Source organism: Metopolophium dirhodum, chromosome 3, assembly GCF_019925205.1.
Source record: "Metopolophium dirhodum isolate CAU chromosome 3, ASM1992520v1, whole genome shotgun sequence".
Lineage (NCBI taxonomy): Eukaryota > Metazoa > Arthropoda > Insecta > Hemiptera > Aphididae > Metopolophium > Metopolophium dirhodum.
The window spans coordinates 21,734,966-21,761,334 of record NC_083562.1 but is presented as its reverse complement, the minus strand read 5'-3'; the positions used below and the strand labels follow the sequence as shown (position 1 = coordinate 21,761,334).

General features: G+C 29.5%; 2 protein-coding genes and 1 pseudogene across 2 annotated transcripts; all 3 read right to left on the bottom strand.

Annotated features, from left to right (window-relative positions):
* Positions 1-15,221: 15,221 nt before the first annotated feature.
* LOC132940600 (zinc finger MYM-type protein 1-like) lies at positions 15,222-17,581 on the bottom strand. Its single transcript, XM_061008324.1, has 2 exons — positions 15,350-17,581; positions 15,222-15,278 (listed from the first exon to the last, which is right to left on the bottom strand). The coding sequence occupies exons 1-2, from the start codon at positions 17,579-17,581 to the stop codon at positions 15,222-15,224; spliced, it is 2,289 nt and encodes a 762-aa protein (XP_060864307.1).
* On the bottom strand, positions 17,370-20,097 carry LOC132942154 (uncharacterized). Its single transcript, XM_061010464.1, has 5 exons — positions 19,895-20,097; positions 18,387-18,543; positions 18,172-18,267; positions 17,999-18,094; positions 17,370-17,921 (listed from the first exon to the last, which is right to left on the bottom strand). Exons 2-5 carry the CDS (start codon positions 18,522-18,524, stop codon positions 17,805-17,807), a joined length of 447 nt encoding a protein of 148 aa, XP_060866447.1. The 5' UTR covers positions 18,525-18,543; positions 19,895-20,097; the 3' UTR covers positions 17,370-17,804.
* Positions 20,098-23,232: 3,135 nt separating this feature from the next.
* On the bottom strand, positions 23,233-24,255 carry LOC132940599 (uncharacterized; annotated as a pseudogene).
* Between the last annotated feature and the right edge of the window lie 2,114 nt (positions 24,256-26,369).

Sequence of the window (26,369 nt, the reverse complement as noted above, 5' to 3'; positions counted from 1 at the left end):
CAGATAATGTGAAATTCTCTAATATATCATAGTCCGGAATTAATTTCATATACCCATAGAACATCTAGTAACTGGTAACTCTACAAGTTGACCCCCCCCCCCTCCCCCCGAATAATAACGAAATATACCGATATAGTATTATACGGTCTCGATAATAGTACTTAACTTATTTTTTTTAAATATAATAGTAAATCCTGGAATAATTTATTGGGAGGGGCGCCACTGCGTATACAGCGCGTAAAATCTTAGGAATTTCGATTCTATACATAAATAATTAAGTATATATATTGTACCTATATCTATTATACTTATATAATAATATAATATTAATAATGTTTTACGCAGATACCAAGGGACACAAATCACAGGCTCTTTGTGAAGAAGTGAATACCTATCTATACATATAATATTAAAGTCTAATAATTGGGCAATCTCTAACGTGCTAAGCATTAATTTATTATTATAGCGTACAAAAATTCCGCATCGTGATTGTGCGTCGGTGATTACTATAAGTGACGACGATTCATCCAAGCAAGAGAGTAAATCCTACTTGGACGATCACAACGCTGCCCCAATACGGAATGGAAATCCGGTAACAGAGAAAATATTTTCGGTTAATGGTCTCGGTGTAGTAAATACCATAAAAAGGTATCGGAACTGCTATTGGGCACTTCTGTAAGGCGTTTTCACTCTTCGTGGTTGAATCTTCGCTTTCAGATGATTTTCCATGTTTCTGGATTAATAGTAAATTAATACTTAACGCATCAGAGTCCGTAGAGATTCAACCATGAAGAGTGAAAATGCCTTACAGAAGTGCCCAATAGCAGTTCCTATATATTTTTCATTAGTGCGTGGCAGTCCAATAATTGAAGTATAAAATTAGTTATTTATCACTTTAATACAAGACTATTCAGGACTAATTAATGTGCACTAAAAATAATTAAAATACGCTTTTCTCGTGTACCTATACGTACGAGAAACATTTCCATAGATACTTTTATCCAGTTATGAAAATCAGTGCCTGTTAAAACAACTTGCATAATATGCAGTGCAGTTTTTCTTCTGAATACACTTTATAGTACATTATAATAATATGGTATACAAAAATCTATGTTTACACTACACACGAATTATATATATTATGGCGTAAGAAAAAATATTTTTGAAAGTCGAAGATAATTATTTTAAACACACTGACTAGGTGTATATATTTTGTCTTCTATTACTCTAAACAAAAATCAATCTGAACTTGTTTAAGGCGCGTGCACACTTTGTGAAAGGATCGTCTACCCACAAAAAGTTAGAAAATTTTAACTTTAGTAAGTTTCAGGACAAAGATATTGATGATGAAACCTCGTCATCGGCGAGTAATATACCCGCCGAAAACCCCGTCTTCCGAACATGTATCTCAGCAGAGACGCTTGAAACATATGAGTGTGTGGAACTATTATATGTCTTACTCATGAAGTATGTACCTACTTATATATTAGACACTCATCGTCTTTCTATTAATTTATCATTATAAGTTTATAGTTTTGAGTTGTTTTATTCACACTGCTGTAGTGCTGTGCAGTGTGCACAGTCTTAGTAGTGAAGTAGAAAAATAGTTGTGATATATTATGATCACACGGCGTTTAGAATAGGCTTTTTCGCTACACCACTGACGCGTTAGTCAGTTTTCCCAGAATTTTATTTATTTAATATTGATCTTTAAAAGTTAAAATACACCAAAGTACCATAATATAAGTGAACGAGTAAAACTATTCGTGCAAATAAAATGTAACAGTTATTCAAATCAGTACCTAATATAATAATATTTAAACAATAAATATAGTATTTTATGGTATGACGAATGATTAATACCTGAAAACATGGTTGGAAAACATTTTTATTCTAATTAAAAGAAGTTTTAGTCGGTTAGATACTATATGTATTTTTAAATAATATATTAAACGTGTTTTAAATTTTTTAAATTGTTATCGATGCTTTTTTTAAAAAATCTATCGCTTAAAAATACAAAAAGATAATGTATATTTTGTTTATCAAATTTAAATTTAACTATTAATTAATTTTTATTTTAAACGTCGATTATACGTATACAGTATACACTTTATAGTACATTATAATAATATGGTATATGAACATTTATATTTTATTTTTAAATATCACATGACCTATACACGCTATACACGAATTATATATATTATGGCGTAAGAAAAAATATTTTTGAAAGTTGAAGATAATTATTTTAAACACACTGACTATAGGTATATATTTTGTTTTCTATTACTAAACAAAAATCAATCTGAACTTGTTTAAGGTCCGTGCACACTTTGTAAAAAAGTTACACCACAAAAAATTAGAAAATCATAACCGTACTAACTACTAAGTTGGAGGACTATGATGCTGATGTCGAAAGCTCGTCATCGGCGAGTGTTGAACACGCCGAAAAACCCGTCTTCCGAACATATAGCTCAGCAGAGACTCTTGAAACATATGTGGAACATAAAGTAAGTACCTACTTATTTATTAGACACACGTCGTTCTATTAATTTATCATTATAAGTTTATAGTTTTGAGTTTTCTTATTAACACTGCTGTGCACAGTCTTAGTGAAGTAGAAAAATAGTTACCTATTAGGTACTATAATAGAATTCAAGACTTATAATATTCAATTAAAATTATCAAAATATGTAGCTAAAATTATTTTTATTTCAAAAAAACTCATAGTAAGTACTAACAAACATGTTAAAAATCTATAATATAATTGAAAGAGAATTATAATAATAACCGGTGGGAACGCTGTAATATCCCTGAATATATTGGTTCTCTATATTTATATTATACTTTTCATTTCATAATCCGAAACGGAGTCATTGGCGCAACTAGGGCGGGGGGGGCTTAGCCCCCCTTGACTAAGATTTAGCCCCCCAAAAAATATTCCTTATTGATTTAGATATAAGCCCCCTATAGGGTTTTTTAATAAATAGTTTTTTAGCCCCCCCCCCCAGAATTGTAATCCTAGTTGCACCTATGAACGGAATAAAACGCTTGTTTGAATAAATTGACGATCGACATAAATTATAAGATATTAAATAACACAAATATAAATAAATGTGTATTATATAATATTGTAATTTGTATATTTTAAACGCATATAAAATATGATATGGGATAACTCATAAAATTGCTTTAATGAAAAAAAAACGGTACTTACAACATTATTTTGTGATCAATATTTGACAACGATCTAAATTTTCCTATACACAGTATAGGTATATTATTCTTTTGAAATAATTAAATTAGGTACTTCGCTGAGTGTACAATATGATGGTAAATCGTAATTTGTAGATGACACATCTCAAGTATTCATCATTAGTGGATATATTTTATGTTATGAGTTTATGACATTTAAATAACTTAAACATAATATTAATATGCTCTTCCTTTCCACGGTAAATAGCTAAATATTTTATTATAGTTCCACACAATCATGTGTTTCGAGCACCTATGCTGAGCTACATTTTCGCAAGGTGGGTTTTTCGGCGGGTACATCACTCGCCGATGACGAGCTTTTATCATCAATATCCTGGTCCTCCAACTTACTACAGTTAGGATTTTCCAACTTTTTGCGGATATATTTTATGTTATGACATTTATAAAACTTAAACATAATATTAATATGCTCTTCCTTTCCACGGTAAATAGCTAAATATACCTATTTTATTAGGTAGTTTGATTTTAAACACGTAATTTTTTTGTAATGTGGTATTATGGTAAAAATGCAATAAAAAAAATATTCATCTTCCTAACCATTCTGTTGTAAAATAGGTGTGGATACGTGTAGCGTGTACGTACTTTGTCGTTAATAGTAGGTACCTACGTACCTAATTCACTGTGATACACGTGTAAAATTTGAATTCAGTGATTTATCAATCATTGCATAATGCAACGTTTCTAAAACTGTGGGTCGTCAGTCAATTTTTGGTGGGTCGTGAAATATTTTTTGAATTATATAGATTTCAAGAAATTTATGTTAAATTAATATTAAATATACTTATTAAATATACTAATATTAATATATTTTTTTTTTTTTTTTATTTAAATAAGGCTTCAACTCCTGAGGTTATTAGCCTGTGAAAATTACAAAAAAAAAAATTAAGTGAATATTGGTCTTACAACTATGGGGATACATTACGTTTAACAATATAGGGATTTTGTGGGATATATATACATTTAAACATTTAATTATTTAATTATTAGTAATTTTTCTAAATTAACTGTGCTAAGCCTATGTTTTTGAAAAAATTATATATGTTTTTAGTGTTCTCTTCGCCAAGTGCCTGTTGCATTGTTGATGGGTTTCCGAGAATTTGTCTAGAGTTGATGAACTTGGGGCATTCAAGTGTGACGTGTTTGATTGTCAGCGCTTTGTCACAGAGTTCGCAGGTCGGGCTGTCTTCTTTTGTTATGAGATGCAGGTGTGTTAGACGGGAGTGACCAATCCGAGTTCTTGTAATGACTACTTCTTCGTGCCTGGATGAGGGTGGAGGAGTTTTCCATGGGTCGATTGATGTTTTAATTTCTTTTAATTTATTTATGTTTGAAGTCTTCTCCCACGAGTCTTGCCGAAGACTTTTAGTTAGTTTATTTATTTTTATGAGTGCGTCTTGGAATGTAATTTTGTTTATTAATACCGAGCTGGGTGATGATATTGCTTCGTTGGCTGCCTTGTCCACTAGTTCGTTGCCATTTATGCCAGTGTGAGAGGGGACCCATAGAAATTCGATTTTTTTCCTCGAGTTTGATAATTTTTCTTGGATGGATTGAATTATTTCATTTTTGGGGTAAGGGTTTTCAAGGGCTAGGAGAGCACTAAGGGAGTCACTGATTATGAGTATTAATATATTATTATAGTAATGTAGTATACCAAAGATTACGTGAGTAATAAATAATAATTCGTCGTATATTTATTTATTACGACGGGTATTAATACGCCTCATTATTAAAAGTACATTATTTTGTAAAAATATATTGATTATAAACCTATAAAATAATAAATACCCGATAAAAGTAATAAACAAATTTTGTGTTTTATAACTATTTTTTGAAAAGTTAAGCCACGTGGGTCGTGAACGATTTTTCGGGGGAAATTCGGGTCACGGTACAAAAAAAATTGAGAACCTCTGGGCCATAATGCATACGAAAAAAGATTCTCATTTTTAAACTGATTATAAACATTTTCAAGGCTTCAAATATTTTTTTTCACCCTTACAATAATCAAGTTTACATCACAGTTTTCAACTCGAGTCAACTGAATACCATTTTGTTCGATAATTGTATCTGCAGAAGTTATAACTTAATAATGACAACAATTATTTTGTAGTTAAAAATGTATAAAATGTTCAACTTTTATATCTGAGAACACAAAATATCATCCAATATACTTAGTAATATTATCATAGGCTGGGCCATCTTAGCTCAGAATCGTTTTTCTTGTACAATGATATAATATCATTGAATTCAAATTTAACACCATCCATTACAGTGACCCACTTGTAACCTACTGTATAGCAGAACGACACCCACTTTCCCGCCCTTTTTTTGAATATATTCTTAGTAATTTTTTGTCAAAGATTATTGAAAACTCTTTTGGACCTTCTTATAGTTAAGGTATTGCCTCCCCTACCAAGAAGACCTGCGCACGCTTATGACTGTTAATTGTTGATATTTAACATTAACTGTGGTAGGTATGATTGGAAGTTAAAGTAATTAGCAGGGCTGTTAATTGAATGCACTAAAAAAGTGTTAAATATTCACTAAAATTATTCAAAAAAATGGTCTATAAAAAAAAGTTTTTATTAAAAACTATTAAAATTAATAAAGAATAATTAAAATTGGTTTACAAAAAAAAAACATGTGTTTAATTTACATACTAGCTAGGTAAGTAAGTAACCAAGAAAACATAATTATATACCCTAACCGGCCTAACCCATTAAATTATATGCTAAATAAGATTTCGTATTTGAACTATAAATAAATCAAAACAAATTTTGGCCGTATCCATTCTTTTATACTGTGTTCAAAAAGATATGCAAATGTATTTAATTCACAGCCCTGGTAATAAGTAATGATTTATCTGTAGGCGAAACTGGAGTGCATTGAGACTCGTATTGGTAACGGTGTTGCAATAATACTGATCTCCCAAAAATACATACAAATAGTTTAAACAAATCATTAAGCCAACTTTATTAAAAATTAATTTATGAAAAACTGTATTACAAAACGTTATTGTTATTAATGAAACAAAGCTAAAACACCGTATCTTAGTGTGTCCTATGTCTCGCTGTACATAGATATTTCTATATTTTTAGCTCAATAATTTCTGTTAAAGGAAAGGAAAATGTATTAAGTACCTACTGTATATGTGCCAAATTTTAGTTTTACTTATAATTTATTTATAAAAAATTACCATAGAAGGATAAGTACAGCTATTTCACATATTATAAGTACATTTGGGTTTTAATTTAACTATTAACTACATTCTAGTTTCAAAGAACCTAGCAAAAATGTTATTCGACTACTCATATGAACTTTAAATATTTACCAAAAAACTACTTGTCCGATATTTAATTTATATAGATTTAAATACTCCAACAAATTATGAAATAATAAGTGTCTTGTGTTAAATTGATCTCCCCATATGGGGAGAATAAAATAACTTTAACAATTAATTTCTTGATTATGTGACCCTATAGTTAGTGTATAAAAAAATCCATACTTGAAATTAATGTATGGATAGTCGAATACTGTAATAAATATTCAAATGCATAATATATTATAACAAATGTTTAAATGCACACAGCACACCACATATTTATTGGGTGCACAATATTCTGTTAGTTCACACAGTCTCTCTTTAAAATTATCTCGTCTACAAAATATAAATCATTAGTAAATCTAAAGACTTAATTGAGTGTTTAATAATTTATCTGAAAGAGAAGTGCCCGGTCACCTGCTCACTAGGTCGAGAGACGTTGGTACAAGTATCGACCACCAATATTATATGAGAAATACAAAACGAATGTTTCAAGTAACAGTAAATCATATTCTGTGGCCTAGTATGGATATATGGACATCATAACTGCGGAAATGTTCTGAGTGTACATATCAACCACTGTTACTAGCTCCCACCCGGCTTTTTTAGCAACAAATGCAATAGCTGCTGGGCTTAAGCTCAAAAAAAAAAACATATTATTCCAAAAAAAAATATTACGAAATGTACAATACTGATCAGTTATATTGGGATAGACGTACCCAGTCGCCTGATTAGGTTAACACAAACGTGTTTCAACCAACCGTTACTCCCCCTAAAAACAACCTACAAACAAAAAAAAGCTATGGTTACAGTTGCTGGGCTTACGCTCAGAAAAGAATCATATTCTTCCAAAAAAAAAATATAACGAAATGTACAATACTGATCAGTTATATTGGATGGACGTGCCCGGTCACCTGGTTAAGTTAACACAAACGTGTTTAACCAATCGTTACAAACTCTCCGCTACAAACAACCTACAAACAAAAAAAAAACAGCTAATGGTTACAGTCGCTGGACTTACGCTCAAAAAAAAATCATATTCTTCAAAAAAAAAAAAAAATTACGAAATGTACAATACTTATCAGTTATATTGTATAGACGTGTCCGGTCGCCTGATTAGGTTGAAAACGTCGTCCACCAATAAATTACAAGAACAAAATAAATTATATCAAAAATTGTATTTATATAATTTTTTTTGATAATCTTGTGCAAATGATATCGGCTTCTATTTTTCCAATCTAATTATTATACAAAATACTGAAAACCATTGAAATCAGAAATATTATTACATAAGAGAGACTGTCGTGACTTGATTTACAATTCTGTCTTAAATTTACTTTTTATATAGAGAATTTAAAGGCTATTCATATCAGAGTATGTGGCAGAACCGAGCTTTTATATTAAAAATTGAAATATTTGTGGATACTGGAAGACCAAAAGGTGGTCCTCCAGATCATGATTTAAGGAGTCCAAAATAAAATTATTTGAATACGTTATAAAGTTTCTCCAAATCTCAACATTTTCCTAGATTTTTACAATTATGAAGCTAAAATAAAATAAATAAAACATTTTACTTTAAAGAAGACGTGACACATGCATGTGTTGTCTCCAAGTGTGTCTTACTAGTGTGAAAGATATCAAATTTATCATTGAGCATCGTTAGTTTTTAATAAAAATAATCACTCTAATATTAAAACTAACAATGCTAAATAAGATCTGCTGAAATTGATACCCACTTGTAAGACGGATACGATACATGCTTATAAATTATTAACACTTATAACTTTTACAATTAACATCCAATCATACTTTCAAGTTATGATCACAGTTATTGTATTAACGTTAGATCCATAAGTGTGCACTCAGGGGGGGGGCTGGGTGGGCCGTGGCCCACCCTGTGAGACGTACCGAAATTTGTATATATAGTAATACATGATCTAAACATCACGATTTTTGATTTTTTGAATCATATAACATTAAATAGGTAGGTGAAAAATAACATTGATACTCAATGATAATGAATAATAATAAATTAAATGTCTTAAGCTTTTCAATACTTATAACTTATAAGTTTTTGTAAATATAAAATGTATAAAACCAATATATTAATTTATAACATGGTTTTGTGTTTTAATATCCTATTGTCAAAGAATTCTCAAGATTTCCTTCCCACTTTTTTTTACATTGTACTAAACCTAATTTTTTCCGCACATATTTATAAAGTCCAAAACAGATATCTGACTATTATTTTATTTGTATTTAGACTTATAGTTTATAATTTAAAATTGACTGTAGACCCAGCTTAAACACAATATTATTTTAAATTAAACATTATTTTATGTCCTTCATAAATTACAATCACATACTAGAGTCCGTACAGGACCACTTCTAATTTAATTTTTTTGCATCCTTAATAAATTGCATTCATGGCACCGAGTTCAGTAAAATAAGGTGGTTCAATTCAACCAAAGCACACCCACCCGCCCACCCAATTCATCATTCAAAGACGGAAGAAAATATTTAAAATACTAAACCACACAAAACCGATTCGTTTGAAAATTACACATATTTTATTAAGTTATTAAATATTTTATTTTATTGTTGTATCCATTTCAATCATAGTCACTGATCAATTAGTCAATTCCTATGTTCACAAACATTTTGATTGCATGTTTCCATACAGTTATATAATTTATATTATAGGTACAATATAAATAATTATTTTGTTTTTACCAATTTACTATTTTTGATCTATATATAATATAATAGCTAGGCACTTGAGATTTTCAAGGTATCTTCAAGGTTTCTAGGTATCTAACCTCTACGTATCACATTGTAAGGGAGCACTAAGGATTTTCCAAAATTCTCATTTTAAAAAGGTGATCACACAGAGATTTTTGAGCTTCACGAGAGATCACAACATTTTTTTGTTTATAAATGGTTACTATTGGTTACAGATAGTAATATTAATAGGACAAATTAATAGAAATTTTGTGTGCAACCGACGCCTTTAACGGCTGGGCCACTTCGTCACCAAGTTATAAAGATTATAATCTCCAAATTCTCCATACTTTCTATCTTAAATCAATAGTTTTTTCTTGATACATGTATATATATATATGTATACATGTATATAATATATATTATATACATGCATGCTCTAATTCAATAGTTTTAGATTTAAGTCCATCTCTTATTTCATTTTCAACTTTAATTTTATCCTCCAGATTTACTTTAAGGTCATAGATGGTCTTATTTATTTCATCTTCAGAATTCTTACATTGTGTTGAAAGTTCTAAATTTGTGTTTTCTAATTCAAAAATTAATTGAGGTTTTTCATTGAGTGTAGTTTTAATACATTTGAGTTCATTGTTCAGTTGTTCTACAATAGAAATATAGGATTCATGCTTTATATTCAAAAATGTTAATTACTGATTTTATTATCGCAACTTTTAAAAATAGCATCATCCAATTCTACCGTAACAATTTGTAATTCATTTTTTAATGCTTTAATTTATCTTCTAATTCAGATGTAAGTTTTTTAATAGTGCTGTTAAGCTCAGAAATTGTTCCTAAACTATTACACATTGTTTCTTCAGATTCATTTATTTTGAATTCATCCATAAGTTTAGACTTTTATCCTAGTCCAAATTTAACAGTTCATTATTATTTCAAAAAAAATTGAATTAGAAATTATTTTTAGTTTATTTTTTTCAATTGTTAATTGTAGAACATTAACTAGTGAAATTGCATTTTCTCATTCTTTTGTCTTTATCAGTAATTCAGTATGAATTTCATTATTATTCTCTGATTTGACAGCAACTATAGAATTTATAATGCTAAGGTGACTTGTATCTTCTAACACCTTGTTTTCAGTAAGTTCAGATTTCGAGTATTCCATTTCAACGAGTTTTAACTTTTCACCAACGTCATATCTATTAAACTTAGTAAAGTGTTTAATTTATCTAATTCAGAATCATTCAGTTCAAGCTTAATATTAATATTAATTTCTTTTAGTTCATCTAGTGCGTTTTGCAGACCACTTGTCTCTGTAAGTAATTCAACTTGTAATTTTTTTGAAAAGGTGATCACACAAAAATTTTTGAGATTCACGATAGATCACAATTTTTTTTTGTTTATAAATGACCATTTATTGTTACATATAGTAATATTAATAGGACAAATTAGTAGACATTTTGTGTGTATTATTAGTCGTTATTGGTTACTCGGGCAGATGAGGTAAAATAATATGCATCAAATCGTCTCAATTTACTTGACCTCGATTAAAGAAACTATGTCTCGCGTGTCGGCAACCGCGAGCTCGCGACGTCATCGACCGCGACCTTGTCTTTCCGCGAGTGGCCGGAGAACGTACAGGGTGACTTACCACCGTACACCGTTAAGTGCTCTGTCACGTACCAATCCCCAATGTCGCCACCGTCTTGTCTGGTGCTCCTCAGCCCGAGGAGGAGGGAGGAGTGAACTGCGGCTATTCACTCTCTTCGGAAGCATCCACACAGTGTCACTTGTCTCACTTCCTTCCACGTGGTGGCCATTATTCGCCTGGCCCATCCACGTGGAGCGGTGTGGTTCGCTGCTTGTGGTGCTTCCATTTCGGTTGTCCTGGCAGGTTCATCTTCGTCCCTCTCTTTGCTCTGGCCCTCGGCTGGTGTCTCTTAAACCTAGGCTTGGATTTTCTTCAACAGTAACTTTTCTGATAGGAAAGTGAATCTAGTTGGTACTTTGGGGGGTCAAAAGTAAAAATTTCTCAGTAGCTTTCAAAAGCGACGTGAAAAACAAAAGAAAAATTAAGGAAAAACGGGAATTTTTACGCAAAATCTGTTTTCGAGAAAATAGATTATGGTTTTTGGTGTAACTCTAAAACAAAAGACCGTAGGGACATGACATTTTGACTGAATGTTTATATTAGCATTTTCTATACACCATAAAATTTACAAAATATTTTGACTCTTTTTGAGCTGTTTACGGACATTGTCAGTTTTCAATTTTTTAGTTTTTTTTTCTATAAATATCAATAAAATTTTATCTGTTGAGTAAAAAAGCTTGAAAATTTAATAGAAGGCTCCTAGGTTATTGTTTCAAAGGCAGATGAAAAAAATTAAAAATCCTTAGTCACAGTTTTTATTTATAAGCATTTAAAGTTCAAATTTTGACAAAATACAGAAAAATCACGAAAATTAGCAAATTATTTTGAGTTGAGAATTCATAAAAATTTTTCTTTTTAAATCTAAGATTTGAAAATGTAATATAAGATTACTCATAAGTTTATCTACCTTTATCAAAAAAAAAAAGTGTCTACAAGAAACTTAAATTAAATTTGTATGAGCGTCTGAAATTTATATTTTTACAACATTTGATATTCACTCGATTTCTCATGTTACAATTTTCTTATTTTATTGTAATTAAAAAACGAATGACTGTAGATACTTGAAAATTTCACTGAATGTTTATATTAGCATTTTCTATACACCATAAAATTTTGAAAATATTTTGACTCTTTTTGAGCTGTTTACGGACGTTGTCTATATCAATAAATATTAATAAAATTTTATCTGTTGAGTAAAAAAGCTTGAAAATTTAATAGAAGGCTTCTAGGTTATTGTTTCAAAGGTAGAAGAAAAAAATTATAAATCCTTAGTCACAGTTTTTATTTATAAGCATTTAAAGTTAAAATGTTGACAACATTTATCAAATTTATAATTTATTAATTATTTTATAGTTAAAAATGTATAAAATGTTTAACTTTTATGGCTAAGGATTGAAAATTTAAAACAAGGCTCCACGTAAATAGGTTATATATAAATTACTTTATTCACAATAATATCATCAAATATACTTGGTAATATCATAGGCTGACTGACCGTTTTCGCTCAGAATCGTTTTTTTTATACAATTATATTATATCATTGAATTCAAATTTAACACCATCAGAGCGACATCCACTTATCCACCTTTTTTATGTTCAAATCGATATCGAGGATGGGTGAAAGAGCATTTACAACACGAATAACCCCACCACTTATTAGGAAATAAGAGTGAATCAGCTAACCCTTTAACCACTTGTATATCTAACAGTCTTCGTGTATCACGAATAAAACAATAACCTGTTAATATTGAAGAGGTTGGGTCTAACACTAAATTTATTTCCTTATTAATCCCATCGCGATACATATTTAACCATGGTATAGCAGGGGTGATACAAGCACGCGTGCGGATTCTCGCATACACATTTCGATTCTTCGACATACCACTCTTGATATAATTTAACGGGAAATTACTATAATCATAAGGTTCCCTCTGATTCGACACTAAATAATTTACCATCAGACGATTATACATCTTTAGATCGAATATTACAGATGAGTTAATTTTCTGACTTGCCTAGATAAGATACAGATGATTTTATAAAAAAATTATCTAGATACAGATAAAGATAATCCAACCTTTATCTAGATAATATTATAGATAACATTTTTTTTTAGTATTTTTAAATTGCAAATGTGCAGTTAGGTACACAATTTATTTTGTCGAAAAACTTCGTAAAATAATGTCTCAAACCTCAAAGTACGTATATTAATAACATGTATTGATTGCCGATTAGATAGTGTTCTGTAAGAACAATTTTAGTAGAAAAAAATGAATAATGTATAAATAATTTGTGTAAAATGAATATTATGATTTAAATAAATTTATCTAGATAAGTAAATGTGTCATCTAAGATAACCAATAGATAAATGGCACAATAGTTATCTAGATAAGATAATAGATAAGTAATTTTTTATCTAGATAAGTCACAACACTGGTCTCTGATAATAAAAAAACTAATCTAACGTATAATAATTACAGGTTAATTCAGTTGAATATTAATATATATGTATTTTACTCGCGCGTACAATTATATTTATTTTTTATTTTTAATTTGTACATATAAATATTTTTTTTTAATACAATAATAACAGGTTTAAATATTTATACAGGTTAAATAATAACACTATCGTCAAAAACTTTATACAATATCGTTAACTTAATATAATATATATTAATATATTAAGTTAAATATTACACCGGACGGCAGCTGTTATTCATCCTTTTATTCATCACTAGAAGACTCTGCTGTGACATTGTCACAGCTTTTGTTTTTGACGACGATAGTGTTATTATTGTCATGATTATAATAATCATACACATTTCCCTGATCTTTTATTTATATGGTTGGTTTTTTGTCCTTACCAAAATGCTCTCCTATGGCTTTGTATAATTTTGCTATTTTTGCATATCCTTCACTTAACACTAGCATGAAGTTCTTATCAGCTGTTTCTATGCTTGTGGATTCCATTGAGTTTATCTTTTCTTTTAATAAACTGATCTCTTTGAGTATCGACTGGTTATCTTTTACCGTAATCGTTTTATTGTTGGGTTTCTAAAAAAAGAAATAAAAAATTATAATAATTTTTATACATTCTAAACTTAGTAGGTACTTACTAATTTTGGCTTTCCAAAAAATGTCGAGTGTGCCATACTAAAAAAAAAAACATACTAAAACTAATATACACAGAATATTTTTCATTTTAGTGTATGTTTTATCACTTTTTTCGGTATAATCGTCTTCAATCCAAAATTAAATACGTAACAATATTATTTCCAGTTACAAATTACTGGAAAAACATTAAAATATTAAATACTTACATTAATTATACAAGATTGCACTCTCTTTCACTGAACACGACGAATGAATTACACAAAATGGATGTTTATTTTAATATTTGTCTAGCCTTCAACGTAACCATGTATGGTTGTTGGATTTTGTCTGTTATTAGCCAGTAATCCTTATACAATATTTCGAACAATATTATTAGAGACAATTGAATACAATATATAACGAATTATATTATTAGTATGATTTAAAATTGTTCATTGTACCTTTATTATCTAATCATGTCGACAGTGGCGCCGAAGTTTTTAAAATGTGGTCGGGCAATTTCAAAACTTCGCGGCCTCAATATATTAACTATTTTAATAACCCTATTTGCCGTAAAAAAAAATATAAAATTTGGGTGGGAGGAGGTGGTAAATAAAAAATTACATCAAATAATATGTTGTACGTATACAAATTGTATTATTATCGTGTCTGTATGTTGGTGAAAAAATGTCCAATGGATTCCATCCGGGTTTGACCATCCTACGTTAAAACATCCCTGATACATCCTGTCCCAACAGGGAACACAATTTTACTAAATATTTAGTTGTATTAAAAGAAAAAATAAATAAAAATAGTTAATTTCTCACTAATTATTAAAAAAAACTGAATAAACATTTTTTTCTGAGGAAAAATCACAGATTTCGACAGACACCAGGGGACTATATATTAATTATAATTTATATTATGTACAATGTACATACAAAGATATTTCCCAAAAGCAAATTTTTTGGTAACAAATAAATTTTTAGGATGCTACAAAAATATATAAATTCAAATCCTTAAAATATAAAAATATAGATTTAAGATACTGACTGTTGAAAAATGAAAATATATTTATTTTAACTTAGTTTATAAATAATAAACATAAAACATGTTAAGACTAATGAGTAATGACTAATAAAATTAAAAGGTTAATAATTTAGTCAAAACTGATGATTTTCCAGCAAAAATGTCTATTACCTGAAAATAAATAAAATAATTTAGATTAACAATTATTTTTATTAAAATTAAGTACAAAATGCAATAATTACTTTATCAATATCAATATTTATATCATGTTCACATGAAATGAGCATTAAATTTTCTAATCTTGTTTGTTCCATCGTTGAACGTAGCCTGGTTTTTATAATTTTTAATTTTGAAAAACTTCTTTCAACTGTACAGCTAGACGTTGGTAGTGTTAAGCTTAGTTTAATTATATTATATAAGTTTTCAAATTCTGCTTTTATGTTGGCGTTATTCATTGTTTCAAAAATATTTATTAAACTTGCCATGTTTTTATAATTGTCTATTTCCCCATCACTTTCTTCATCGTCACTATGAATGTTGTCTTCATCAGAGTCTGCATGGATTTTTTCTGGTAGCTTTAATAACAAGTTAACATCTAAATCTTTAACAATCTCTTTAAACATGATATATTCATTTTTGATTAATTCTTGGTTTAATCCATACACATTGCATATCATTTTAAATGCATCTTGAGGGAGATCAGTTTTTTCTTTCATTCTTTTTAATGATAATAGACCAATATCTTTCATGACTGATACTGAATTTTGATTAAACTTGTCATGAATCTGTTGTATTATAATGTCGATTGTTACAAAATATACTGATACTTTAAAGTATTGAACTGGATTCTCAATAGTTTCATCAAAAGTTATCTCTCCGATTTGTCGAACAACTTTTTTTTTCCTGTTCCTAAAGGATCGTAAATTATTTATTTCAAAATCACCAAAATGTTTTTCTGAAAATGATTTTGCTTCTTCAAAAATATCATTGAAAACTTCATCATTACGCATCATAATAATATTATTTTCTGCTTTTTTTAAATAATTGACGGCAGCCAAAATGTCTAAATCTCTACCTTGAAATAATTTACTTAAAGGCCCTAGAATATCAAACAGATGCTTAAACATAAATGCTGTTACAATAAAACGAGAAGACTGAAAATACATTAATAGCCCATTGCATTCAGTGGCTATTTTATAATCTGACGAGCCATCTTGATTTTTAACTTCCTCTAACATATCCAATATTGCTTCCAGTGTTTCAAAAATTGTTGCCAAGGCAAATGAGTTTGACATCCATCTTGTGGTACCAACTCTTTTTATTGCATGTACTTGTTTTTTTGGATAAATTTCTTTTTGCTTCATTCTATAAATGTCTGATCTTTTTTTACTGCATGTTATAAAACAGTAAAGTTTTTCCATATTCCCAAATAAATCTACTGCTTCTATACAAGATCCAACAGCAGATAAAACTATTAAATTTAATCTGTGGGCATGACACCACACAAAAAGAGCTTTTGGATTTTCATCAAGAATTCGTGCTTGGAGTCCAGAGTATGACCCCCTCATATTTGCAGCACCGTCGTAAGACTGACCAACTAAATTTTTCTTCCAGTTCAAACCACATTTTTCCATTACACATTTAAACATGTCAAAAAGCACTTTACCAGTAGTTAAAGGCGATTCAGTTATTGCAATAATTCTTTCATGTATTTTAGATTTGAAAATGTATCTTGCAATAAATGAAAGCTGCTCCTTGTGTGAAACATCAAATGTCGTGTCCATACATATACTAAAATATCCAGCCTTCACAATCTGTGTTCTAATAACTGACGAAATATATTGAGCAATGGAGTCTATTAGAGAATTCTGTCGATCCCAAGAAATAAAAGAATTTTCTTTCTTTCCTTTGGCCATTAACTGATTGATATGAACAGATAGAGTAGGCGAATGTTGTGAAATTAGAACAACCATATCTTTAAAATTTCCTTTCAAGTCACTTTCCCAATTTTCTTTATGCCCTCTGAATGGGAGATTATGTCTTGCCAAAAAAATTGTTATTTCAATTAATTGTTTAACTAGTTCCCTATTGAATGCCACTTGCCGGTTATGGTCTTCAAGTATTGATGGTAGAATTGGTAGACAACTTTGTTTTAATTTAACTTTTAAAGATGCAAATATATGAGTAGAAGAAGTTTCATGTTTAGTAATTGATAATGATCCATTTTTCCAATGACAAAAACCTTCTTTTGTCCATGCAGTATTGGTATTTTTACCATATAATATGCAATAGAGGCAAAATATCTTATTTAATTTAGGAGAATAACTAAGCCATTCCCGTTTTACATATGTATTATCAATTAACTTTCTGTTGTACCAAGCTGAATGAAAACTTCTATTTAGATGGTCTTTTTCATAACTCACCAAGCTTAAATCTTGTTCTTTGGGCTGACAAGCTCCCAAACTTAGAATCATATTTTTTAACTCTAGAGTCCATTGTTCAACATTAACAAAATTAACAGGATCATTTCTAAAAATTATATTTGAACCATCCAATAGATCTCCACTTGCAGTTTCTTCAAATAATTCAAGTGAAACATTTTTGACTACGGATTGCTAAAATGATAATATATATATATATTTTATAATAATTTATAATTAATAAGTACCTACCTACTTATAACTCATAAGTCAAGATTTAAAAAATAAGTTTATTTACCAAACAATTATTTGTAGAATTGTTTTCCATTACAATATTGGCAATATCTGCATTTTCTTCAATAACTTCTGTGGAAACATTTTTAGCTGCAGATTTCTAAAATGATACATTAATATTTTATAATTAATAGGTACCTACTCATAAGTCAAGATTTAAAAAATAAGTTTATTTACCAAACAATTATTTGTAGAATTGTTGTCCATTACAATATTGGCAATATCTGCATTTTCTTCAATAACTTCAGTGGAAACATTTTTGGCTGCAGATTCCTAAAATGATATATTAATATTTTATAATTAATAGGTACCTACTCATAAGTCAAGATTTAAAAAATAGGTTTATTTACCAAACAATTATTTGTAGAATGGTTGTCTATTACAATATTGGAACCATCTGCAATTTCTCGAATAACTTGTAGAGAAATATTTTTGGCTACAGATTGCTAATTTTTTTTAAAATAAATATCAGGTATTTGTAATAGTTGTAATAGTTTTGATTTTAGAAAATGTTTAATATTTAATATTCATAATTCTTGAGCATAAAAAATAAGTATTAACTTACTTTACATGATGTATTGGAAGAAAACATGTTAGTTATTTTGTGACATTGTTGGGCCACAGTGTTTAATATTTTCTGGTGTTTTTCCCTATTTTTCTCTGCACCACCTTTAAATTTTCTTTTTTTGTTGTCATTATTCATAATTTAGCCTGCAGATTTACTTTAGAAGGTTTTAAATAATACAATTAGAATATTAAACAAAATATCTGAAATTTAAATTTTAAAAGCTCATTCAAAATATTATAATTGTGAATTAAAATTATTTTATTTAATTATGCGAGAACGCAATATAAATAGGTATATAAATAATATTAAATTGGCATACAGATATATTTAAATATAATATATAATATTTATATTTTAGTTAAAATAAAATTATGTAAAAAATAATAAATAAATAAAAACTAATTTTATTCATAAAATAGTTCATAATTTGTTACTACTTAAAGTATATTTCATTTTGGTTACCTAAGTAATAGTATAGGTTACTTAAGTATAGAAATGTATCATACAATTTATATAATAAAATTTATTATATACATTTTATTTAATGGAATGGCCGCATAAAATTTGTAATAAATAAATTAAGAAAAATAATGTATGCAATTAAACATTTAACAGATGTCTTAGAATTTATGAAACAAAATAAACAAACATGTTCAGTAGAACCCATCTTTATCTTCTTGAAGAATAAATAAAAATAAAAATAAGTTTCTTTTTAAATTATTTTATTATAATATGATGAATAGTTAAAACATGATAATTAATAACGGTTCTGACTTAAGTTACACATTGATAGGATAGTATTTTTGTTTTAATTATGTTGTACCTACTTTTGTACTATCAAGTTTATCAAGAAAATAAATAGTATTTAAATAGTAAATGCAAGTAATAATGTACTTGGTGTAATCTGTAACAATGCTTAATTTTGTTCTTTTTCATTTATCTAGTGGCTATAGTAATATTCATAAAAAATTTCCATTTGTAAAAAGGCATTGTTAAATATAAAGACCTATAATAAACCTATAATAAACCTACAAATAGGTATTTAATTTAATAAATAATCTAAAAAAATTAAATCAGTAGTAAGTAACATTTTATGTTCTATTTAAAAAAATAAATAACTGTTAATTAAAAATTACATAACAATTAATTACAATTAATGAAGCCATTTTTAAGATTAAATTTTAAATAACTATTTACATAATTCATAAAAAAGATATACCTATATGGCTATATAATTTATTAATATGTATTTATATTATATATTTATATGCAAGAAAACAATGTAATTTACCATACTTCATTATATCACTAATTGGAGGGTAAATCTACACATCAAAAAATAAAATAAAAATTCCAAAAAAAGGTTGCCCTGCGGTCTGCACCTTAATAAAGTTCCATAACAAATACTAGATATTCACAAATGATCTTAACAAAAAAACTAATGACTACATGTCTACATACAGATTACTAAAACTAGTAATATTGTTAATTTTGGTTGTACTAACCTGAGTACTAATGACTGAGCACTGACGTCTTTTAACTGTTGCGGTGTCAAAATTAAAATGGAATTCAGCAAAAATGTAAAAAATAAACTGATTTTATAAACTAATACAGGCTATATTATCATTAATATAACACATTAACACGGACACGCGAATCGATGAATCACAATACAATGATAATAAAATCAAATTCAACAATATTTTAATTTCCCACTTATTTGAACAATTATTAATATTTTATTTTAGATCTGCAGCGACAGTCAACCCGCCGACAGTCGCGGACGGGTATTTCCACTGCAATACGTACCTATTTGTCCATTTAAAAATAACATTGTTATTACTTGTTAAAATTAAAAATAAAAATAATATTATTTTATTCACATACTCATTATTACACATTTCTATTAAAATATTATTTTGTAGTTATGACTTTTGTTTCAAAGTCCATTTTAAAATGTAAATTTTTAAAATTTAAAACTTTTAAAATACGCCCACGAAAATTATACGCCCGGGGATAAATCCCCGACTTCCCCCCCTAGATCCGGCCCTGTGTACGTTGTAGTCGTTGCACCATAATATAATAGTCAAATAAAATAATAAGAATAACAATAACATCACTGATAATAGACATGACATAGAGTTTTTTCTATAAATAGCATGGACATCGATAAAATTAACCGAAAATGATATGATGGGTGGGTAGTGTATGACGGTTTGCGGGGGGCTGGATAGATTGATATTAAATATTAATCACGATTCACGATTAAAGATAGTATTATACTATTATCTAATATTATAATGTTTACAAACTATAGCCGTGATATTAATTTATTGGCAATATCGATATATTGTTACAAAGTATTAACACATCGTTAAACAAAATATTCCTATTTCTTATTACAGGAAACAGCCATGTTGCATAATACACATTAATAATATACTATGTTAAATGTTTGAATTATAATACTACTATATACAATTTTATAGAGGTACCCTAATATAGTAATATACATTACTATATTATATTACTCATAATACAATTATGATGTGAATATAATGTGGCCTATCAGCCACATTTTGACCTACCAGCCACATTTTGAACTACCGGCCACATTTTGAACTACCGGCCACATTTTTCAAAAAAGAGGTCGGGCCACGGCCCGACCTTAACATGGACTTCGGCGCCACTGTGTCGAACGATATAACTATTACTTTTTCTACTATCCTTTCAGAGTAACAAAACGATTCTATACAATACAAAGCTACTGCAATCGGAGATAGCTACTCTGAGCTTAAAAAACTCCCTCTCAAAGTCATTCGTAGCGTTCTTCCTCATTTCAGTATTCAAACTGATATATTCAGCTAACCAAGGAGATTGATCGAATTGTACGACTCTATGTACCTATTATATATATATATATATATATATATAGATATGTTATAAATATTAAATGAATAATAACAAATAAATATTTACTTTTTCCACTATCAACCCATTTGCTATAGCCTGCTGAAGATAACGATAGTGTATTATATAGTTTGTCTTCCTCTCGAATGTCGCCATCAGTTTCTTTACTTTCGAGCCCGCAGGTTATCCCGTTTTGAGGGAGGAATGGTAAGTCGTTGTTCTCGTCATGTAGGTTTACAGGATATGACACTCTACCTCGTATATCCTATGGCCTATGGGTGAAGTCTCATCCAAATCGTCGAGTCTATCCAACTCTAGCTTAACCCATTTAAAATTAGCATAAGGCATATTTTGTGACATCGCCCAACCGTACAGGTTATTACCTAAAATAATATAAGTATAATATAATAGCCTTGAGAAAAATAAATGTATACTTACAATCCTGATACACCAACCACGAATCTTCATTCGAATCATCATAATCGGATACCTTCTCGTTATTCGCTTTAGCATAACGCATACTTGCCTGCACCAGTCCACTTCGTATACCAATCAAAAATAAAATAAAATTATTTATTTATTTAAATAATAATAATAATAAAATAAGTTTAATACCAACCATTTTCAAACATCAACATCATATCATAATCTGACAACAGTTCCAGCTTCATTGAAGTGTATTTAAGCATACAGTCGAATGAAAACCATGGAGCGGTGTAATAGTACGCAGGATCTAAGTTGTAGGCCTTCATACACACATCAAGAAAATTTTCGAAAATGTCAGCCAGTAGCAGCACATCGATTTTCAAATACAAATCTGAATATTCACCAATCGTTTTACACCCAAAATGTTCCCACACTTTCATAACGCGTGCTCGTATTCTTTTTCTTCAACCACCGACTCGATTAGGATACCTACTATAGAATTCAGCTTTATCCGGTAACACATTTTCATCAAGCTTACTCCAGTCGTCCGTATATAGTATATTCGTAAGGGTATACACCCTTACGGGTTACAAGATTCATATCATCACTGGAAAAATGATTTCCTGTCTCACGGAATTTAGAAAAGTTAGGAGTTAGCAATTTTTTAGCGAGCGTTGAAAGTTTCGAGGCCATAAATCTGCAGGTGTCTATGCATCTGATTGTGAAGGTATTTGGAAAAGGAAATAGACTGTCTCCTCGCTGTTGGGTACAACCGTGATCCTATGCGTATCATATCCTAACTCTGTCATTATGAAATGAGCATTATAGTTTGAAAGGTTATGTAGGAAACACGGAACAAAAACAGGTGTTTGTAGTTTTTGGTTACATGTATTGCAAAGAGCTTGTCGATATTTTCCGGAAAGGTGGCAGTGGTCCGCTGTTTTTCGATGCTGTATCTCATGAGGTGGTGTAAACTTTATACAACATAGATTACAGTGTGTCGCCACCTCGCGAACCGCTCTGTCGTGTGCGCTCATATTTATCATTACGTTTGTTTTCAACAGCTTTTCTATCTTTAACGATATTTCAGTAACCATTTCTACGAAACGTCTCGCTACATCCCCACGTTCCTCACTACCACGATAAATAATAGGTTTAGTCGGTATATCGTAATCTTCGAGTAGACTTAATGGAACGTCATCGGAAGCCTTGACGATAATACCGAAACTCATAGGTTCGTGTTTATGAATGATATCTGTGTTTTCCCCTACTTTTCACCATCAGCCTTCAACAGTAGCGCTTCGAAGTCAGCATAGATAACGATGGGATGTCGTTCCGTGTTCCTCAACGCATCAAACTCTAGACAATCACCTTCTGCCGACATAACTGGTAATATTGGTTTATGTAAACCACATATCAGGTTATGCTGGTCTAACGCAGCCTGTCCACTCAATTGATATTTTTGAGGTCTACCGTCAAAACTCGTAAAACATCGTTTACAAAATAATTATTTTCCTTCATATCTAGTTTTTTGAGATCGAACGAGTCTTGAAAAATTATATATATATATGTAATGTGTATTATCATTTTCTGTCACTAATAATAGATCAAAGTGATCTCGTTTTTCATCATCTACAACTCTGAGTGGGAAAACCTCATGTGTTAGAAACTTTTTCAGTGGTTGGAATTGTTTTTCATTACCAAACATATTGGTGGGGACGGATGGGTTATTTTCTTCAAATATTTTTATATCAGATAATGGTGTTGGAAATGAGATACAATCGAAATTATATTTCCCCTCGTGCTTGCGGTAATTTTCACCAATACGGTATTTCGGTTGCTCCGTCACATGGTTAGCTAGTATAGCCCACTTGAAGCATTGTTGATCTGTATTTTGTGGATTGATTGTACCCCTTTTTCTATCGATACTATCTGGTAAGGATTTATAAGATGAGCCTGACATTTGTGTATATTTATACACCCCTAATAATAATCCATCGATAGCTTCTAGTGTGAATCCACTTCCTCTACCCGTATAAGTCTCTTCTTCTGTTAATAATTTTGTAAAAGATTCCTCGGCAATAGCTGATATACCCGACTCTCTAAACAACTCGAATGCAGATGTTTTGAATGCACGATTGTCTGATTTTCCACACGCGGTCTATTATAAGTGGCTTCTAGTTTTAAATTAAATTTGATAGCGTTTTTCTTAACATGAGTTTTCAGTATATCGATTAGATTGGATTTCAAATAGTTAAGAAATATATTATAATTTTGAACTTTATCAATATTTTTAGCGTAATACCATACTATTTTACGGTTTGCTGATGTTGAAATTTCTATATAACCAGTTCCATACGCGCTTTTTTCACCTTAACAGCTGAAGTAGAATTAGCGGTAAAAATGCGTTTACCATTGACTATAGTCGTATAAGAATCTTAAAAAAAAAAAATAATATATATTTATATTAGCTTATACTCTATCAATGATATTAACATGGGATTAATGTATAAAAATCATTAAAACGCATATTACCCTGGAAATTATATTAACAAGAAAATATCTTCTAAGACCGCGATATAAATACAAACCACAGATAATGTATTATCTATCTATGATACAAACCACGATTAAAGATACTATCTTAGTCCGTGGTACAAACGTACTTAGTGATAACACGGTCTCGGAGCTGCCGCAAATTACGATTGCCTCGTCCTTCGACAGATCGATGGCTCGACGCACAGAATTACAGAAAGTCAAAAATTATATTCCATAACTGTATTCTACCTATATATATGTATATTGTAAATAGATTTATATCTGTGCTCCGACAATTCTACATTATTAACTATCATTTAGTTAAGCATTGCTATTCAGAAGTATTCACTGGTTTGTAAATATATAAAATAATACATTCTTTTTTATATATAATTATGTGGTTTTTATATAATTTGTTACTGGGATTGTAGGATACAAGTCAACAATGGTGTGATTGCGATTCAACCATAAACCCTGTACTTAGTGATATTTTATAATATACGTCATTCAAGCACGAACCCCTGATCATTATCGTTGATGCGCATCCAACAACTGAAGGTAACGACCACCAGCTGTGACTCAGGCCTCCATTGTATAGTGTTACGCAGACTCCTCGTCAGTCGCCATGTCAAATGATCTGAACCGGCTTCAACTGTTGGAGAGTGTATTCAACAGAGTTACCGAGTTTGCACGGACTGTACACAGCATACTGCCCACCATCAGAGAGTGTGTTGAACTGCATGAGAGACTGTTGGACTCCATCGGTCGCATCCTGTCTCTGTTGCAGCTCATACATGACGGTCTCATTGGACATACTTCCGGACTGACAAATGGACGGTCGAAGGGTTGACAGATAGTTGATACTAGCTCAGGTCAATATAAGTCGTACAGAGAGCTCGATCAAATAACTAGGTACATTATTATTTGTTCCTATAGTGGACTTCATAATATGTCATTTTTTTTTTCTTAATTAGTTATTTTTCGAGTGTGTGTTCTTTGAGCACAATTTCTCTATCAGACGATGTTTGAAATAAGATTTGTTGATCTTAAAAACTTATGAAAATACCCTATTTTTTGTCTGTGATATAAATCTGTTCTTATCTTTAATAACCCTTGTACATCGTTAAAGTGTGTCTTACAGAATTATTATCATCTAATAATAATTTTTCAACAAAATGTTATTTACAGGGTTTATTACAATAATTTATGGTATTACAATCCCAACTCAAAATATTTAGATATAACCTAAAGCATATTCTTGCATTCAAATATTTTTTTTATTAATATGTAATGTTATCTATTAATGTTATTTAAGTATAATTCCCTAATATATTTCTTCTAAAAGCTGGATCATTGTACAAGTTGCACAAACAAAATAAAGTTGTGGGAATACAAACACATTTGTAGACCATTGTACAATAATTTTCATTTTTTAATATTTTTATAACTATTGAAAACTCCAATTAAGTATAAATAAAAAATAATAAATATACGCAAAACTTTTTTAAGGCAAATAAAATGTTGAATATTTTATTAGGTGTTAAAAAAAATAATAAGGAATTGATATAGTTCATATCTTATTATTTGTTGATATTTGATATAATCAAAAAAAAAAAAAGTAGAATTACTTAAGAATTATCTGACATTTGAATAAAATGAGCATTCAATGAAAACGTATAAATGTCTAGAAAATCTAGACGAAGTGTGATTTAAGATTTCCCTAAAAATCTAAATAATAAGTAATATATAACAGTACTTTTATACAAAGACAAATTTAATTTTTTTCCAATGAGGATCGATCACAATATTATATCTAGATGTTGTACTAATCAATTGTTAGTTCCAAGGTAAACATTAACTGAGTTACAAGTTTCTTGCACCGATATTTAAAAAAATAAGCCTTATCTCCATAACAATATATCTTATTCTAAATCTCCATTTCACAATTTTTCCCTAATTTTTGTATTACCTATTTAGATAAACATTTATTAATATTTTCCTTCTAGACGTTACACTGTTACAATCAAACAGTAGTCAGTAGCTATTATTATGGTATGATAATGGTATGTGGTTTTGACTTTAGTATGTACATAAATGGAGCATTGC

Bases quoted from the DNA above. Each gene is read 5' to 3' on its own strand.
- LOC132940600 (XM_061008324.1), bottom strand. From the start codon at position 17,581: ATGATTCTAAGTTTGGGAGCTTGTCAGCCCAAAGAACAAGATTTAAGC. The intron at 15,279-15,349 runs GTAATTATTGCA...ATTTATTTTCAG, and splicing joins TAAATATTGATATTGATAAA to GTAATAGACATTTTTGCTGG.
- LOC132942154 (XM_061010464.1), bottom strand. From the start codon at position 18,524: ATGAATAATGACAACAAAAAAAGAAAATTTAAAGGTGGTGCAGAGAAA. The intron at 18,268-18,386 runs GTAAGTTAATAC...AAAAAAAATTAG, and splicing joins CTTCCAATACATCATGTAAA to CAATCTGTAGCCAAAAATAT. The intron at 18,095-18,171 runs GTAAATAAACCT...ATATCATTTTAG, and splicing joins ATTCTACAAATAATTGTTTG to GAATCTGCAGCCAAAAATGT.